Source organism: Pyxicephalus adspersus, chromosome 2 (assembly GCF_032062135.1).
Source record: "Pyxicephalus adspersus chromosome 2, UCB_Pads_2.0, whole genome shotgun sequence".
In the NCBI taxonomy this organism is placed as follows: domain Eukaryota; kingdom Metazoa; phylum Chordata; class Amphibia; order Anura; family Pyxicephalidae; genus Pyxicephalus; species Pyxicephalus adspersus.
The window spans coordinates 110,201,626-110,220,684 of record NC_092859.1 but is presented as its reverse complement, the minus strand read 5'-3'; the positions used below and the strand labels follow the sequence as shown (position 1 = coordinate 110,220,684).

General features: G+C 36.0%; 1 protein-coding gene across 5 annotated transcripts in view; it reads right to left on the bottom strand.

Moving 5' to 3' along the window:
• Window positions 1-574: 574 nt before the first annotated feature.
• Window positions 575-19,059, bottom strand: part of SFMBT2 (Scm like with four mbt domains 2) — a 123,115-nt gene continuing 104,630 nt past the window's right edge. For all 5 annotated transcript variants that reach the window (XM_072401834.1, XM_072401833.1, XM_072401832.1 and 2 more), the window contains 8 exons: window positions 16,889-16,965; window positions 16,500-16,639; window positions 14,150-14,259; window positions 8,087-8,262; window positions 7,344-7,513; window positions 6,939-7,181; window positions 6,384-6,518; window positions 575-5,187 (listed from right to left, as the gene is read on the bottom strand). In XM_072401834.1, the coding sequence (XP_072257935.1) occupies window positions 5,047-5,187; window positions 6,384-6,518; window positions 6,939-7,181; window positions 7,344-7,513; window positions 8,087-8,262; window positions 14,150-14,259; window positions 16,500-16,639; window positions 16,889-16,965 (1,192 nt within the window). In that variant the 3' untranslated portion in view covers window positions 575-5,046. The remainder of the gene's footprint in view (window positions 5,188-6,383; window positions 6,519-6,938; window positions 7,182-7,343; window positions 7,514-8,086; window positions 8,263-14,149; window positions 14,260-16,499; window positions 16,640-16,888; window positions 16,966-19,059) is intronic.

The window sequence follows — 19,059 nt, the reverse complement described above, 5'->3', positions numbered from 1 at the left end:
TATAAAGCAAAAAAAAAAAGGAAAAGACAGAGTAAAGCATTTGAAAGGAGCCTAGTTACCTGAATGCTTAGTTCTTTTTTTTTCTCTTGAAGAACAAACAGTACTTTGAAAAACCATTCCACAAAAAGGCCAACTATTTATAGGTCACAGTATTGCATTGGGATGATGCATGCACTACAGCAATGTGAGGCTTTGCGGAACTTTGTTCCCAGAACACGTGTTGCAGCACTGATGTGGGTTTATATTGAGAATTTTGTGTTGTGCTTAACAGAGTGATTGTTACAGAGAAAACGAAAACACTTTTTAGGCTGTACAATGTGAAATATATATAAACATATTTGGGTATGAATATTGGTCTCATTTACAAATCATATAATTTTCCTGGTATTTCCCTATAAAGTGTACTTGTAATACAATATTTATAATATTTTATGCCATAACTGAGCACAACTCAAAAAATAATTTCCAAACAAAATTCACACCCCAAAGAACCAATCTACAACGCTGCGTAAAATGTTGGCGCTATATAAATTCTGTTTAATATTATTATAATAATAATAACCAAGAACCGATGCTTGTTTAAATAAGAGGACTTTATTAACATGGTGGTTTACAAGTTGTTCAAGTAGAAAGGGTTGACATTTTAATACAAATTAAAATAAACTCTGTAAATAGATTTTTACTTATATACATGAAAAAACCTATGTACATAATGCAATATTACAGAAAACAACAGCATGCCCTTGCCCAAAGATTAAAAAAAAAGAATAAAGAGAAATCCATATTAAACAACTTTTACAAACTGTTGGAATGGTAAAAAGCTTAGATAGCAGGCTGTTTCTTTTTAACACAAAAGTTACATTAACTACATCTACAAACTCCTGCGAATGACATCTTTGTACTGGTCTTACATATGTCATCACTTCAGTATTCCTTGGGAGTACTTATGACATGTAAAAATAACATATCTAATCCCCCAGCTCACAGATATATATGAAGTTACCTCGGACTCCTACTCCTTTTACAAAAGCACTCTTGTGCTTTTTTTTTTAATTCACAGGTCTGTCAGTAATTTATAATATCCTTTTAATTTAAAGTGTGAATACATCATCCTGCATATATATATATATGCGGCTTTACAAGATCCTTCAAGTCACCATTTCATAATTTAAAACCTGGATACCTATTCCAGATATTCTTTGCTCAGCTAATCACTGCCATGCAGTACTTTTCAGATTCACAAAGTGTTAAAATTATGAGAGCAGGTTTTAGAGCTGCTACCTCTTTACAAAATACAGCCCTTTCAAATGAAATGGAAAAAAACATCTCATGAAGTGAATAATAGTGTCCGGTTTGTGCAGTAACTAAATTTATGCTCAGTTCCTGCAGCCAAAATTCCAAATGTCAGCGCAGTATAGAGTAAATAATGCCATCTCTCTGTTAAATGAGATGGATGTTTGCTAATTCACTATTTTAGAAGTGCCAAAGTTGTATTTGGCTGCCTGGTGTCTAGTTAATTTTTTCACATGCTGAGATATTTCTTTGTATCAGCAGAAAAAATAAAATAGGATAATTGTCGATGGAATAATGTTCTGTTTATATTGTTTTATGAGAGTAGTGTAACCTTGTACATACTAAATTATTTGTGTGTTGTTGGCAGTGGCAGTATTTCTAAAAATCATTTTAGAAATATAATTCTTAGAGATTTTTTATGTATACCAGCCAGTCTCAATCAGGGTTCCATGGACACTCAAAGTTTCTTCCAGAGGTTGCTAGGGCTCCCTCTAACTGTGGCTGATTGATCTTGATGCCATTTGATGCCTGCATAGTTCTGAAGCCAACAACACTTGTTAAAGCAGCTGCATGACTCTAATAATGTTTTTACTTGACTATTAAGGTAATCTTCTAATCTTTATTCTAACCTTTGTGATGGGGCATGTTTCCACTGACTACCAATTTAAAAGTTTTATTCCTAGCAAGTAACTTTTGCTTTAAGCTTATACTATAAAATTTGAATGCCCTATGTGCATTTTGACACATATGTTTGACACTTAGATACTGCAACATACAATGGTGTTAATGGAAGAAAATTATTGTAGAGGAAATTTGTTTTTGCTGAGCTCAGCTTATTAATGGAAAGAGGGGACGATTTACTAAAAGATTTTCTTTTCACATAGCCAAGTGAATCTGTGTTCTCAATCAGGAATTTTCTTAGTACTTGATAGGTAGGCTAAAGAGGAAACAGCTTCACTGAGCTAAGTAAAATGTGTTAAATATATCCCAATGTATATTAGCAAATCTATTTTTACAGAGGAGCTAGATATGTGAAGCACAAAAATTAATTAAAAGTTAAAAAAACTTTAAACTTTAAATGTAACTAGCAGTTTGTGGAGTAACTGAATTAAAATACAAGCAAGCCAATACATATTGAATTCAGGTTTACCCACATTTATCTAATCGGAATGTATACTGCCAACCCTGTAGAAAGTGTCTGATCTGTAACAAAGCTAAGCAATTATTCAAAATCATAAAAACCAAGCAATACTGCTACCTGCAGAAATCACAGTGTCAGTAGACAATTCTGGTCCCAGAGCAAGCACATGGTCCGCTTAGGTTTTAGTAACACCCTTGTATAGACAGGTAATAGTTACACCATGTTTACCTTGCTATATAATTTTGCAAAATTTTGTGGATTTCAACTTAAAAATAAATTTATTCAAAATGTGATTCACCCATGCATTATTTAATTTTATTTAATTACAAAGGGGTTGATTACCACGTATTTAGACTGTTCACTTATCAAAGTGATTTAGGATAATTTACTTAGCTTAGTGAATCTGGTGTAAGTTAACTTTACAAAGAATACCCAATCACAAGAAAGAAAATGTAAATAGATATGACTTTTGATTGCAAGTGATTGGATGGCTGAAGTCAGCAGTCTCCCCTTGTTCCTTAAACTAAGTGGAATTATCATTTGTGTGTTTGAGTAACACACACTAATCCCTTTTAATAAAAGTATTCTGGCAAAAAATGGTTCTTAAGTGTATAAATGTATTTTTTAATCATGCACAGATCTAAGCTTTGTTATAGGTCAGGCAGCAATGGTCAGACGTGCATTATACATATTTCTGTATAATGATGTTGGACACTGGACCACATATAACCATTTCTGTTTTAAATTACCATAACAGAACACTTAAAAATACCAAGCCTGCATTGCATCATGGGGCATCATTGTATGATTTATAGCAATATGTGCTATTATTGTAATATAAGAAGAAATAAGAATGATTGGTCAGCCTGAAAGAACTCTTGATGGCATTCCAGATGCCATATGGCAACTAAATAACAAAATACAACAAGACATAATTTAGTAAACTATTTCTTATATCACTCTTTCCCCAGACTGTATAATCTAACAATATAAGCAAAGCAAAAAGCAAAGCATTTATAGGATATGTGTTCACGTGACCACCTCGCTCATGGATTCTCTTCATCATGTTCTTGTTATTAAAGAAAGAACTAACAGCAGATGGTATGTACATGCACAGGAAATAGTGATTCATAAATGTATTTCCTGCACATTGTACACAGTAAAGCCACCAATTATATTGCATGGCAGCTCAAAAAAATAGGAAAATGATTATGGAGAAACAGCTTAAAGGTGACAACATTCAAGCAGAAGCCAAGAACTACAAAATCAACACATGAAGCCTAGCCTCTTGCTAGCTTGACTTTGGGACCACTTTTGGGCATCTCAGTTGGAGGATGTAGCCCCTACAAATTTATTTTATAAACTGGACAAAGTGAAACATAAAAAATCAGCTTTTGGGAAGCTCATCTTTCAATATATTTTTAATAGGCCTTAAGGTTTTACATTTTGTAAACAAAGCTGTTTGTACAGCTGATGGAATATTTTTTGGTTTTCTATTATATCAAATAAATGGGTCTGTGGCTGCTAAACTCTACTGCCTTTTAATTAAGACATTTAGCACATTTCCAACAAAAATGCTTTGGGAACAAAGTAGATTATTCCCATCTGGAGTATAGACATGCATAAAAAGTATTTGGTCTGTACAGTCTGTGCAGTCTTTAGTGCACAATACCCTCATTTTCCAAAATTATATATAAATGCCAAATTGCTCAAATGTGCTATTCTCTCCTGTTCCAGCATGGCTAAATACTATTTCCCAAACATGATATAAAAGTGAATAAAACAAATGTAAGTTTAGGCATCTATTTATTGACCAGAGTACCAACACAAAATCCTAGAGATTTGAAGGCAATTGACATGGCGCTATACGGAAATCCTAAACTGCATTGACATTTGACGTGGATCTGTGTTATCGGGCAAAAAAGAAAATTACATCAAGGCTGGAAATAATGGCTGTCTCTTAAGCAATTTATTTTCTAAAAGGGATCCGATTTGTCACAATGAACTATTACAATGAGAGCAGTAGCAATAACAACTGTTTGTACTGTGGTCCCATTATTATGCCTGATGTTAGCACATCCTTCAATCACTCGGCTAACGATGTACACACTGTCTAGGTTTATAGCTTAGTGGCATTTTAACTGCAAGCAAAGCCTTCTAAAATTTATTACTCTGCAGTGAAATATAGACCTCTCCAGCAGAGAGAGGCTTTATTTTTTTCTATTGATTGGTATTAAAATTACAAAGATAATAAAAAGGGGGCTGCTATATTGAAGCTTTCATTTTAAGCCACAGATCAGGGTAAAAGTTACTACACGCTTTCAATATGAAAGATTACAACATTTTCTAAAAGGTCAGAAGTGCCAAAATATTTGCCATGTTATCCAAAGTCAGGCAAATAAGACAAAAAAAACATTTGGTATATTAGAAATTTTTTTAGGATAGAAAGTTTTCTGTAGCAGACTGATCATAGCTATTTGGAAATATGGCAATATTATAAATTTGTTTCTGTGGAAAGCAGGAACCTTTTTTATATATTTTTATCTGTTTTTGTAAAACACGTGCTTTTACCTGAACAGGTATGATCAATTGGTTATGGCAGAAAGGGGGATTCATTTAGCATATTGTGCATAAAATGCCATTTTTACTCTTTCTATTTGATGACACAGCTTAATGGCTGGGCCGAGCTTCAGCTCCATGCATTCTTGGACAGTCGGGAGAGTCAATAATAACAGAGCTTGTCCATCAATGTCCTGTAAATGAACAGAAAAGAAATGTTTAGGGGTTTTACCCTTAAGTGTTTCACACCTAAATTTAAAGGACGCAATAGGCAGACTTGTGTATATATGTACTTCCCAAACTTTATTTATGGAAAATACATTATAAAAATGTTGGTCCTGGACAAGCCTTTGTCATCTGAACAATGACTATATGTTAATATTATTATAACAGTCTATAATAATATTAATAAAAATAATCCGATTAACAGTAATACAAATTAAGATGATAGCACTTTTGTGTTTCAATTTCTTTCTCTATTGCTTTGATTTTTTAAAACTCATAACATCACTTTTTATTTTGGTTAAGGTAAACTAAGAGAAAAAAATTCTACAATCCTTCTATCAGGCTATGTTCAGAGTGGCAGAGGGAACAGGCTTTACCATGCAGCTTTCTGTGGCTAGCACCTTGCCAATCGCAGCCAGCCACTTTGTTACAGTCACTGCTGCAGTGGTCCTTACAGTAACCAGTATTCAAATATTTCACCATGAGTGGCAGCCAGCAGTATTGAACCACTCACTGGTGCCCCATTGATTCCCTATGGGGGCTCCACATCTAGTGTCTCATTAAAAGAAGAGATTCAATGGAGTGAGGAAGTGGTAAATAAATCACAACCTCACCACCAGTCTACACATGGCCTCATTCAACACAACTTCTTGCAGACGTATTTGAGGTTTGCTTCGGCCAAGTGTGCACCAAAAATATTTATTTGAGTGTCAATTTTGTATTAACACTTTGTTTATATTGCAAAGCTATAAAAGGGTATTTTATCCTTAGCAGGCAATGCTGGTGTTGATCAATAGCGGTAATAAAAAAACTTTCTGTGACTAGAAAAATTGATGTTGCATTGGCTGTAATAAAGTGGCATCAAACATGAAAATTGCACACTTTACTGCACAAAAGATTTTCTATGTCTGTACTGCATTAAAACAAACCTACATGCCTGTTTGCAATCTTCATTGGAATGCACACTGAGCTGCACGTGCACAGCTCAGTGAACATTCTTGGCACACCTTGGTGCTGGCATGCATTGAAGTTACCCCATTTTGGCCTAGCCAAGATGCAGAGAAGATGTTGGTAACACAGTGAGAAAGAACATGAGTTCAGTTCCACACTCAAGTGGGTTTACTATGGGTTTACTAACGTTTTATCCAGGAAAGTGTTTTTATACCTGTTCTTGGAAGATTTTTGCTAATGCTGCACAATCCGTAGACTTAATGAACTTGACCACATCAGTAACTGTCCACTCCAAAGGGTTACTCTCTAGAATTAAACATTCCTCCTCCTCCTCCTCCTGCTTAATTTCCTGTAGATACAAAGAAACATAACATGCAAATTATTGTTTTGCTTTCATTATTTCTGTTTTAATTACTTTGCTGTCTTAATGCCCAGAAAGATAATGCAAAACAACTGTTTTTTTGTGGGCGAACTAAGCAAAAGATTGTGCAACTAAACCAGGCCTGGACCCTAAACAACATAATCTTGGTAAAAACATGTTTAGAGTAAATTCTAACATTAAATATCAAGCAACTAGGCTACTAGGCTGTATTTCTGCAGAGGGAAAAAATACAATGGTGGATATGTAATTAGGTTTTCCATTATGGCTTTTTACCAGTGGACTCAACATTTCTATTCACTTCTGAGATCTTCAATTTATAAAACTGCTTACTAATAGTCATATACATGTCCCTACTAAAGTGTACCATATACTAGAAGTAAATCTTACAGTTTTTCCAGTTGTTGCTTTGTCTTCTTCAGCATAAGAGAGGGAACGTGTTTTCCTTACTCTTCTGGCCCTCTCTACCATTGGTGGCTTTTCAGAACCTAAGCTGTTCCTTAAAGTTACAGCTCTTCGTGGACGTACAGGGGGAACTTCAACAGAAGAAGTATCTGTATGATCGTCACGTAATTCAGAACTTGTTTCCTCGCTTCCCGTTTCATCTTCCACTTTTTCATCTTCAACACTCTCCTGTTAACAAAGTACATGGTTCATTATAACTTGGAACACAAAAACCCAATGTTTAAACGTTTTTTTTTTTACTTATTTAAATTGGGAAAGTCATATTGTAGCAGATGCTCTATATTTACTTGTGGATTTAAAAGAATTCAGAGCTTTATTCATAATTCATACCTCAGCTGAACCAACAGGACTGACATCAACTACTGAGGTCCGTCTCTTTTTCTGTACAAAAATTGATTTTCTTCTCTTTCTTCTTCTTACTGGTTTGGTTTGGTTGTCGTCTATCCTGGGTTCTCCAGCTGGTAGTTTGGATATTTTTTTCCGTTTTCCATAATAATAAGCTAAATAACAACAGAAGTGTTTTATAGTGATGCAGACATAAAAGATAATCATTTTGTTGATTATTACAGCTAAACTGGTATAAAAAATACATCCATTATTTCAATCAATGGATTTTAAATCAAAATTGCTCCTACTGCCAGCTACCTCTGATCCCTGTATAATTTAACATTGGTTTTAAAGCTACTGATTTATGAAAAGAAACAGAACATGAAACACCTAAAGCAAGCATCCAGTCTTGGTTGGATGGTTGCAGAGAGGACCATTATGTTCCCTAAAAGGCCAGTACACCAATCTTACTAAATTGTATTACAGGAAATACATATGGATAATCAAAGCCTGTCCCAAAATGACATTGGTATTACACAGCAAGTACTCCATTAAAAACAAGATTTAGCTAGTTATCCAGTGTCAATAAAAAATAGTTTCCCGTGACTGTAATTTTTTGTTGCGTTATTGCACCTGTCCTACAGCTGGAATTGATAAATTGATTCTAAACACTATACCAAGAATAAACAGCCTTCTTTAAGTTAGAATTGTATTACGTGATTGCATAGCCATGGTCTTTTACTCACTGTATTTGGTTTTTGTCTGTATGGAGCAGTTTTCTGGGCACACATCAGTGACCAGCAGTGAACTAAACAAATTGGGACAACATTCCAGCTTTACACAGACTTTCCGGCAGAAGTCTGTCACTTGGTCTGAGGTGCGGACGATCTTCACAGTTGCCCTGTAGGTTTTTCCCTTGTATCTGCAGGCGACAACAAACATGCAATGCTGAGCATAGATTCTCTACAATCACACCTGCAGGAAACTCTCTTGAGGCCTAATTTTATATGACTAGGATTTCACTTAATTGCACCCTCAATTTCAGATCACTAGGCTGCTTTACAAAGATTACATATGGCAGCACAGGTGATAGGAAAGTGAACTGGTTCTGGAACTCTAGGCCCATTTTCTTTGATTATATCACTTGATTACAGTATATCACTTAAAAATCAGCAAACACCTCTTGAAGATTAAGAACATCACATCTGCACCTGCAAATCTAAGTTCTTATCTTAACAAGGAATTCATGAGTGATACAAACAAGTCATAAAAAGCATCCTGAAAATACAGGCTCATCCAGTCAGGCAGCTTTAAAAACCATAACAATGTGCAACGTACAATAACCCATAGCAACTGAATTATTACTAATCAGCAGACTTATAGTAAACTTAATATAATGGATTGTAATCTACATACCCTAATTCAGCTGTCTATTTCCCAGTTATCCAAAGGCAGGCTGCATATTTATTGCTGCACTGAGAAGTGCTCATATAATGGCACATGAGTGCTATTTTGTGCAACACATATAAAAACAGATACATTTTAAAAATGTAAAAACATTAAAACACAACTAATTAAACCAAGGCAGACACAATCACACAGCATGGCCATTGTTCGTAATCTAATGTCAGCCAGCAGGTTGGCATAATATAATATGAACAGGTACAGCAACGAAAGCTATGAAAAGGAGCTACTCAATGACTCATCATCTCTATAATTTGATTTTTAGCAAGTATTTCTGTCTGTGACCCAACTGGGGAAATTTTCCCTCACTTTTGGTCCAACATCTTCACCAGGAATGGGGGATGTGGTTGTCATTGGGACAGGAAAGCAAAGGAAAGCAATCAAAACATTACCACACGCTTTAACTGCTTCTCGCCATAATACAATTTGTGTCTGTGTTTTTGTTGCTTTCCCATCACAACCACTACTGACGAGATGGGAGTGGCAAATGTCCTGGGGCCGGGATTGGCTTCAAGTCTGACAACACCTTGAGTAAAATTAGACTTTGGTGCCCATTTGATGGGTCCCAACTACCATGCTAATCACTGTTTCAGAACAGAATAGAAACAAAAAACTTTAATCACAGCTAGCTTTATTTTTTGAAGGCCTTGCATATAAGCCATTTAAATTTTTGCCACTGGAAACGTGAAGGGAGAAAGAGTATATTAGCATTACTTTAAAGAATAGCAGTTGACTAAGAACTCATTTTTTCATGATATTAATAAATGATCCAGTGCTAACGCTGTACTGTTCCACTCACTACCTGCCAATTCTTGCCCACCTAACCATGAGGATAATGGTGGTATCCCAGGGTATATGGCAATATCCTTGTATGCTGAAACAGTCCTCTGCCGACACCTTAGCAATGGAGGCAACTTTTATCACCACCCCTTGTTAGCTGATTTCAATGCCAACCAGACAGGATGAGCAGGCTAAAGGTCAGCCTTGCTTAGAAACAGCAAATTCCCCACTGTTTTATTAATATTATTCCCCACTGTTTTAAAAAAATGTTGGCTTTAGGTAAACCAAAGTAGTAAAATGCTTTTGCCAGATAGTATATATCAGTTATTATATAAAAAATGAAGCAATCTTCCATATGTAATAAATCCCCACATAGGGTTTCCTGTGGAATTCAGTGAGTGGCTTAGTCTCTGGAATAGCAGCACTTGAGAGCACAGTACTAAGAGACATACTCAGCAGGTTATTGATCCAGAGAAATATCTGATTGTCATTTCCTGGAGTCAGGAAGTCAGTTGCGTACTTGAGAAACAAAACTGGCAGCAGCTGCTTGGAAATAATTTGGCAGATTGCCTCCATTTCATTTCATTTCGGAATATGCTGCTGTCCTGTAACAGACTGAAACAGGCACACAAATCTTTTCATGCTTTTAATATACTTCAAATTCTGTAAATCCATGCTATAAACTGGGATAACAGCAATCTGTTGTAATCAGTCCTACAGTAACTAACACTGATGTAAATAGAATATTACATGTAGCCATAAAAAGTACACTGCACCCACTGTTAGAATAAGTAAGGGAAGTGGCTAAACACCATCATGTATAACTTTAATATCTGCTATATTAACAAATAAAATACATTATTTTTTTTTAGCTATTCTTCTTCAAGTGGGCCTACTACTAAAATGAAGGTCCATGAAAGTCCTCCTCCCTCTCTCCACATGACCTGCTACACTTTATATGGGAAAGTATTAAAATGAAAGCTTTTGTTAATGGCTTTGGTTATACCATAAAATAATATTATAAGAGATTAACAAAATATTAATAATGTTTCACATCACTAGTGGTCAGCTTTGGGGACTTTTATATACAAAATGTTGCCATAGTATAACAAGATATAATTATCAGTGGGTGAAATGCATGTGCCATCTAAAACAAAGCCAAAGAATATAAAGAAATGTATTTGGTTTGTATGTGTTTTAAAACATAATTAGTTGTGTATATAAAAAGAAAATCCATTTTCAGAGAAAAAATAAGATTTATAGGAAATATATCATCTGCAAAAGCTAGTTGACTGGCAGTCTTGTTGGCCCCAGTATTTGCATATATTGCCAGCAATATTTAAAGTCAGTACAAGGAATTCTGACATTATTTTAGCAGTAGGTCAATAAAAATACCAAACAGCAAGCGTTTTCAGGAAGTCAGCAGTGGCAGTCCCCATATTTTTATCTTTTCATGCAAAACAACAGTGCAAGATTTGAATCATGTTTTTTTTAGATGTACCTAACTAGTGAACATTTCTCTGTATTTCCCTTTAGGTTTACAAAAGACTGTTGCAAAAGAATGGAGCCAGACTCCACTAACCACAGCAAAATTATGAATATTTAAAATGAATTTCTTGTTAAACTTTAATGTGCTAATTTTGAAATCTGCCAGAACTGGAATGTTTCAAAGTCACATGAGTGACCCAGTCGCTAATGCTAACTACAAATGTTAAAGTACAGGCACCCTGTAAAATAAGGTGAATATTCCTTTGGCTGCCACTGGTGTCAAACATTTCAGGTGTAATCAATACCCGATCCCTCACTGTGTGCTGTGTGTTTCCTTCTATGTTTACGTTGCTAATGCTTTATGAATGGACATAACAGGAATCACGCAGCATCCAATACACCCAGAGGTGCCATTTATCAGTGCCAGCTGTAGCCCCGCAACAGAGCTCAAATTGGGTACAGATGCAAAAAAGGTTAAATTTTCCTATTTCCTTTTCCTCATCTGAAAAGATGACAGGCCCTTCTTGGAGGAATGTGTGCAAAAATGCAAAGGGATCTGCAATAAAGTGAAGGCAACCTCTCCAACCAGGATTCTGAGTGCCCCTGTGAGGTGAGACATCTACCAGATAATAAAGAATGGCAAGTGTGATTAGCTATCCATGTGAACAATTACAGGAGAGATATTTCGCAACATAAGATTGGATACAAAATTCAATTTTCATTTTTGAGAGGATATTAAAATGATAGGTGTTGAGTTAATTGAAAATCCCTGAACATGGGTATTGTCATCGAATTGTTGAGTGGGGAACTGTTGTTGCCACAGGTCACCCTGACCCCTGGCAACATGTGCTCAAAATGATAAAAACAATGAAAAAGCATGTTTTTTGCAGATGGGGGCACATTCTCACAGGCACTCTGTAACCGCAAAACTTTAATGGATGAATTTTTGAGTGGAATTTGTTCTGGTCAAATGTTATCCCACACAACCATATTAACTATTTAGGTGACAACTGTAAAATTATAGTGTCTATGTCCTGGACTAGGAAGTCAAAGCAAATGTATAAAGTGTGCATTGTTTACTACCTGTTCTGTTTTGGAGCTAAAGGAATGGATGTTCTATGTCTTATTTATATGACAAACACCTCATTTGCAGCCGTACACACCCCTCCCTATTACAACCGTTATGCAAGGAATTGTCAATATGAAAGTACTTGTAAACACTATGTTCACCAAAATGAACCCACTGTGCATTACAGTAATGCTAATGCAGGGGGATATTACTTTTAAGGTAAAAAAATGTGTGCATGTACGAGGGGGTGCTGAAAAGTTCCTAGGTTTGCCCCCTTTCAGATGAAATAGAAAAATGAGTGTGGGGGCATATGACAGCCTAATATATTAGTATGCAAGTGTGCAAATATCAGGTCTTTGCGATTCTTAAAACTGTTTTTTCTTTTAGTGAGAAGCTGTGATCACTAAGGCATAAGCTACAGTTACAGGCTGTCATGAAGTTTTTTTATGTTACTCCAGGAAAAGTCAGCAAAGCAAATTCACACTGAGATGTCACAAACACTGGGGGAGAAGTGTCCTTCCTACAGCACTGTCAAAACCTGTATATCTCAATTCAAGACTGGGCATTTCATTGTTGAAGATAAGCCCTGCGCCGCAGTAGGCGTCCCCCAACCTCCATTGACCCCGCAACCTGCAATGCTGTCCATGAGCTGATTATTGGTGACCGGCGAATATCCGCAAAAAAAGATAGCCCAGACACTTGACATCTAACGGGCGCATGTTGGGTTTGTTATCACCACTATCCTAGACATGCACAAGCTTTCAGCGAAGTGGGTGCTGAAATGTTTGAACAGTGATCAGAAGAAGGAACGAGTTGAAGTATCCAAAGCCGTTTTGGCCCATTTTGAAGCTGCACAGGACTTTTTGGCTAGGTTAGTGACTGAGGATGAAACCTAGCTCCACATGTATGATCCTGAAACCAAGGAACAGTCAAATGAATGGCGCCACAGCGGGTTCCCCATGGCCGAAGAAGTTCAGAACCCGAGAAATTGGCCAAAAAAGTCATGGCGTCCGTTTTCTGGGACAAAGACGGTATTCTGTTGGTGGACTACCTACCTCAGGGCTCTAGTATCCCCCGACAGTATTATGCTAACCTCCTGGACCAGCTGAAGAAGGCAATTAAGACGAAACTCCGTGGAAAGTTGACCAAAGGGATCCTTTTTTTTGCAAGACAATGCACCTGCGCACACATCCAAACAGAACATCCTGGGTTTCTTATTGGTCCACCATCCCCCCTACTCACCTGACCTGGCTCCTTCGGACTATTATTGCTTTCGAATTTCAAGAAACACCTGAAAGTTTTGAGGACATTTCTGACGTCAAAAATGATGCTGAGAGCTGGTTTGCAGCCCAACCAAAGGACTCTTTTTTAAACAGTCTAAAAAAACTGCAACTACGCTGTACCAAGTGCATCAGTCTCAGGGGGGAATATGTTGAATAAATGTGTTATTTCATAACTCTGGCTTTCTTCTTCCTGGGCAAAGCCAGGAACTTCTCAGCACCCCCTCGTACATCTGAGAAAGCCTTCTTTGGGGCACAGAGAGCAGTGCACAAGGTTGAGCATGTACATCTATAAATAAAAACTTTCCCCAAGCCAGGAGATAATAATAAGCCACCATATTAGGCTTAGTATGATTAGGCTTAGATTAGGCAGCGTGGTGGCTCAGAGGTAGCACTCCTGCCTTTGCAGCACTAGGTTCCAGGTTTGAATCTCAGCCAGGACACTGCATGGAGTTTGCAGGTTCTTCCTGTGTCTGCATGAGTTTCCTAAGGACACTCTGGTTTCCTCCCACATCCCAAAAACATCCAGTGAGGTTAATTGGCTTCCCCCCAAAATTCCCTAGACTGTATAAATGACATATGATCATAGTAGGGACATTGGATTGTTATACATATATATACATACATATTCACACACGTCCCCCAGGATTGATTCCTAAAAACAGTTTAAATTATTTAATGCAGCAATAACAAGAAGGGCTGATGTTTATTATCACCAGTCAGCTTACTTGGCTTTAAGAGTTTCTTCCTGGAAATTCCAAGATGTATCTTCCACTAGCTGAAGCTCCCTTAAGACCCGTCCAGGTTTATAAGCAGCATTAATTACCATACTGAGGACCTGCACATATAAATAGTGAATTAGTAGCTGTAGAAAAAAATGAAAGAGCTATTATGTAAGAGTCTATCGAAAACAGACATAATTTTGCTTACACTAATAACTCTGATGCAATTCACCAAAACCTCTAAATTTAAAATGACATTTTGGAGAAATAAAAAAGTTGTTTGCATGCTTTATCTTCAATTGCAAAACACTCTTCTACAGGTGTGTTGTTCAACTAACAGAACCTTTTTACTATTAAAATATATTTTTCTATTTTTATACTTTGCCTTAAGTGAAAACAATTGCATTTTAATTGTAATGTTTATTGTCAGATAAACTGCTGTATTTGTTATAAGTATAAATACCCTTGTTTATTTAAGGATTTTTTCTGGGTTATCAGTTTCGCCTTTCTCTAGTCAGTAAGAAGCAGTATGTAAAATCAGCCTGATCTATTTTAGAGCTGGTAAGGTCACTAATCTCTTAACATCATGCAGTGTTGAAACCATTAAGCATGTGGATTTTAAAGCATTTGCTTTCAGTTCAAGGTAAACTGGTCAATTATACGGGTAAATATGCTCATGTACACCTCTGTTTTTTTTTTCATTTTGCAGATTAGGTGTCCTTGGTAGCTTATTAAACAAAGAAGAAAAAAACACTCTAAATTTTTTGAGTAATTCTTTGCTGTGGGGCATATAATGGTCAGCCCAGAGAAACATTGGGCAAATACTGAAGAACAAAATCTTGGGAACATGTGTGTTTTACTGAAACAAAATGAGCTGTAGAATCTGTATTTTACACATCAATTTCGTGTACAGTAAATGATAACTGAAAAAGGGTTATAAATGTGTCCGCTGTATCTAATATGAACTTACACTTCATATTAACTCTCCCAACTCTCCTGTACTGAAACATTTTGCTCTGATTTCATTGCATGGGTAAAGGTTCTCACAGTGTGCAATGGAAGCTAAAGCTACGGTAGTGAGACACATAGCGTCTAATTTCCATCATCATAATCTAGGCCCTTCCTCCCCAGCCCTCATATGAGGGTAGAAGAAGGAGCCAGAAAAGGCTAAATATGAGCAGAACTTCTTCAGCTATAGAGAAGAAATAATCGTTCCCAATGAGCAATAAACAAATGGCCAGAAAATTTACCTTCTGCGTACAGCACATGAAAGGTACATTAATACAGCCCACAAACCTAGGTATACATATGGCTAAGCCTAGGGCTGTACGTCTCATAAAACTTTTTACTTTTTATGAGGCTGATTTATTAAAGCTCTCCAAGACTAGAGAGGATACACTGTCAACAGTAAAGCTGGGTGACCCAGCAAACCTGGAATAGATTTCTTAAAAGTAATTTGCTACTTGTTAGCAAATGTTTTCAAACCTGGACCAGATCCATTTCAGGTTTGCTGGATCACCCAGCTTCACTGATGAAAGTGTATCCTCTCCAGCCTTGGACAGCTTTAGAACCTTAACTAGCAAACAGTTCCTCATTTTACAAAACACATTGCTAACCTTTAAAATCTACAACATTAAAGAAATTACAAAATCATCTTTAGGAATAAAAATACCAGCAAAAAATCTCAAGAGATCCAACATTTAATTTTATTGGTTTTATTCTGTTCTGTAGCTAGTGCCAAAAAAAGCAGCAAGTATTAATTTCTGGAATTGTACTTGCTGAAGTAAAATAGCAGCCAAAGCATTTTATTTTAGCTTTGCAAAGATCTGGGACAAATTTAAACATTTATCAGCCCTTTATTGCTGTCTGGGTCTCTGTTAGGGGAACGGCCATTATTTCATGAAGTTATAGTCACTGTCCCTGGGAATATTCTGCCCAATGGTCACAAAGAGAGCAACAACAGTGACAGCTGGACATCCACTATGAATGTTTGCATGCTAATGCATTAAATATCTATTATCCTTTTTTTACTTTTGAATAGATTAGAAAGGGTTAACTTGACATTTAGTATTTTGCTCCCTGTGTTCTGTTGGGGAGCTTTTACTTCCTTTTACTGAAGATGCAAAAAAAAGTAAAACAAAAATGAAAGGAATTCTTTGCAAAGATAGATGAATTTCCATTTTAAACAACTGTCACTGAAACAGGTGTCTTCACTGGAAAATAGAACTTCACTTCTTCTGATGATGATTTTCTAATCTAGGAGACAATGGTCACCGAAATATATACCACAATTGAATCCACCTAGTGAGAACATGGACCCACACTTTTCTGTACCAAAAAAATCCGAGGAACGTACCTCTTTCAGAACCAGCACACACTTCCCAGGACCCACTGACTGAGGTAGTTCTGCTATCCGACCTTTATTTAAATATGGTCCTGAAAAGCAACGATGATTGATATACAGTCTGGGACAACAGTATTTTCCATTGCTGGCTCCTAGGCACAAAGAACAATAAAAGTATATATTTTAATGTTGAGATTTAACCAAATTTTACCATTCAACGTGTGAATTGTTTTAATGTTCCAAAAATGTAACCATTTAAAAAAACAAGACTGTGTGCAATCTCATGAGATGTGCCCACTCAAGTCCAACGTCTCATATTCATATTGTGGAGACTTAAGTGAAGTCTCAATTGATATATATATATACTGTAGGGAAAACAGCAAGTGCAAATATTGTTGTACCTGTTGTATAGGTATCACTTTGAGGAAACGGACAAGGATCATGAGGTATTTTCTCCACAGGCACTGAGGATGGCAATCTGAAAAAAATAATACAAATTCCATATTAGTGGAAATTGTTGCATTACAATTATGTTCTTTAGGTAAATCATGTATAGGATTAAATGAATGACAATATCATATGACTCAGGGACCATTTTTTTTACAAGTATTAAACTTCAATTAAACCCTAAATTGAATAAGGCAAGTAGTATTGACATTGATAGGAAAATATAAACAATACATAACAGCTGTGGACAGACTATCTGTGTAATGTGCTTGCACAATGCACTACATCTCATCTCTGAATGGATAGAGGCCAATCAGGTTTGACCATTTGACTCCTAAAGTAGAAGGAACAGTAGATGCCAGACTATATTTCACAACATCCCTGTATTACAGAAGAAGAAATGTCTCTTCATTTTGAGGCAGCAATTGTATTCACAGAAAGTATGTGGTAAGAAATTGTAGGACCTCATTTATTACCATAAGGCACAAGAAGTACTGGCTGTGTCAACAGGTACACAGGCACAAGCAAACACAGCTACCTAATGAGTGTTTGAATAATACTTAAAGTTTAAACCAATCAATAGGATTGCTTTAGAATTTACCTTGTTAAATGATGGGCTTAGTTAGACTATAAAGTGAATATTACCTCTTTTGAAAAACAAAAATTGCGATCAGGCTGAGGCAATTGCTCCCTTTTACAATTAAATAACCTTACCTGCCTGATCTCTATTTTTAAACACTCACCTGTTCCCATTGGGTATCAGGTGCCACAACCTTCTTTCTTTTGCCCACAAACTTTAGCCACCTTGATTGGTTGGGCTGGGGTGAAATTACTGGGAGTTGGTTCAGTTCTAGCAATCCTAATGGGATATTGGGAAACCTGCCACATCCCAGCATTGAAGGCAGAAATTATGTACGTAAATGTGATTTATGGCAGATTGGACACTTTGTGTTCCTTCTGCAATAATGAACCTGTCCGATCTGTCTTTTTTGTGTAACAATAGTTCTGCTTTGAATTTTCCTCTCTACCAGAAAACCAATGTATTATGTGGGTTGGAATTGTTTTACACAGGTAATGCACCAAATATTTAATTATCATATACTGTACTATAAGGTTCATAGGAACATGATTTAATTGAAGCAGAATAATTTTTTGACATAAGCTTTAGGAAAACAATCATCACTGTATTTACAATCTCCAATTTTCATCATCAAGACTGAAAATGAAAACAATTCATTGTACTGAGCCCAAAGGGTCTGTGTCATAAACTTAGAATTGTGTAGATACCTTTATAAATGTGTGTTACTTGCAAATATTTTTTTAAATTCAATAAATTTTAAGGTGACGCAGTACAATTTAATTACAATAATTGTAATCACAGTACCATAAAAATGCATAAGGCTCTTCTAAATCTAAACAACCAAAAAAGCCATTCTGCTAAATTCCTCTATAATCACACAGCCATAACATTAAATTCAGACATTAACGATGCATTTACTAAACTGCTTTTATAGTCTGTCGAATACTAACTTTGCCAAGTTGACTAAATTAAAAAAAAAAAAATGATTGCTAGAGGATCGCCTCTCTGGAGCTCATCCACTTTAGGTTCTTTTTTTTTTTGGTTTTACAACATCAATAAAACTGGTGTTAAAATCGTCAACACAACACTAATTCCTCCCTGAAAAGTTATATTTGCTTTTTAACGTTCCATGTAATGGACAGAAATCTGCTTTATGGGCTTCTTTGCGTTAATGTCAGGACTAATGAAAAAGGCACTAGAGATGTAAGTGGTAATGTACTATGCAATGTCTTTTATAAATTTTGCCTTGTTTCTGATGTTAACACTTGGACCAGACAATTGTTTTTAGAATATATAGGATTTTACTCTAATTTCAAAAGATTTTGAAAGAAGTTTGACATCTGAAACTCTGCTCTTGTCAGGAGAATTACTAAGGGAGTAGAAAACCACTGGGTTGAGTCAATAGGGTGAACATTTCAATTATCTAAATACATTATCCTTTGCAGAAATATGCTGAGGATTTTTATGGTGCATAATTGTAACAGTCACAATTAAAATTTTAAACATTTACAATTTATTGTTTTTGTCTTAAAACAACATGGAAAA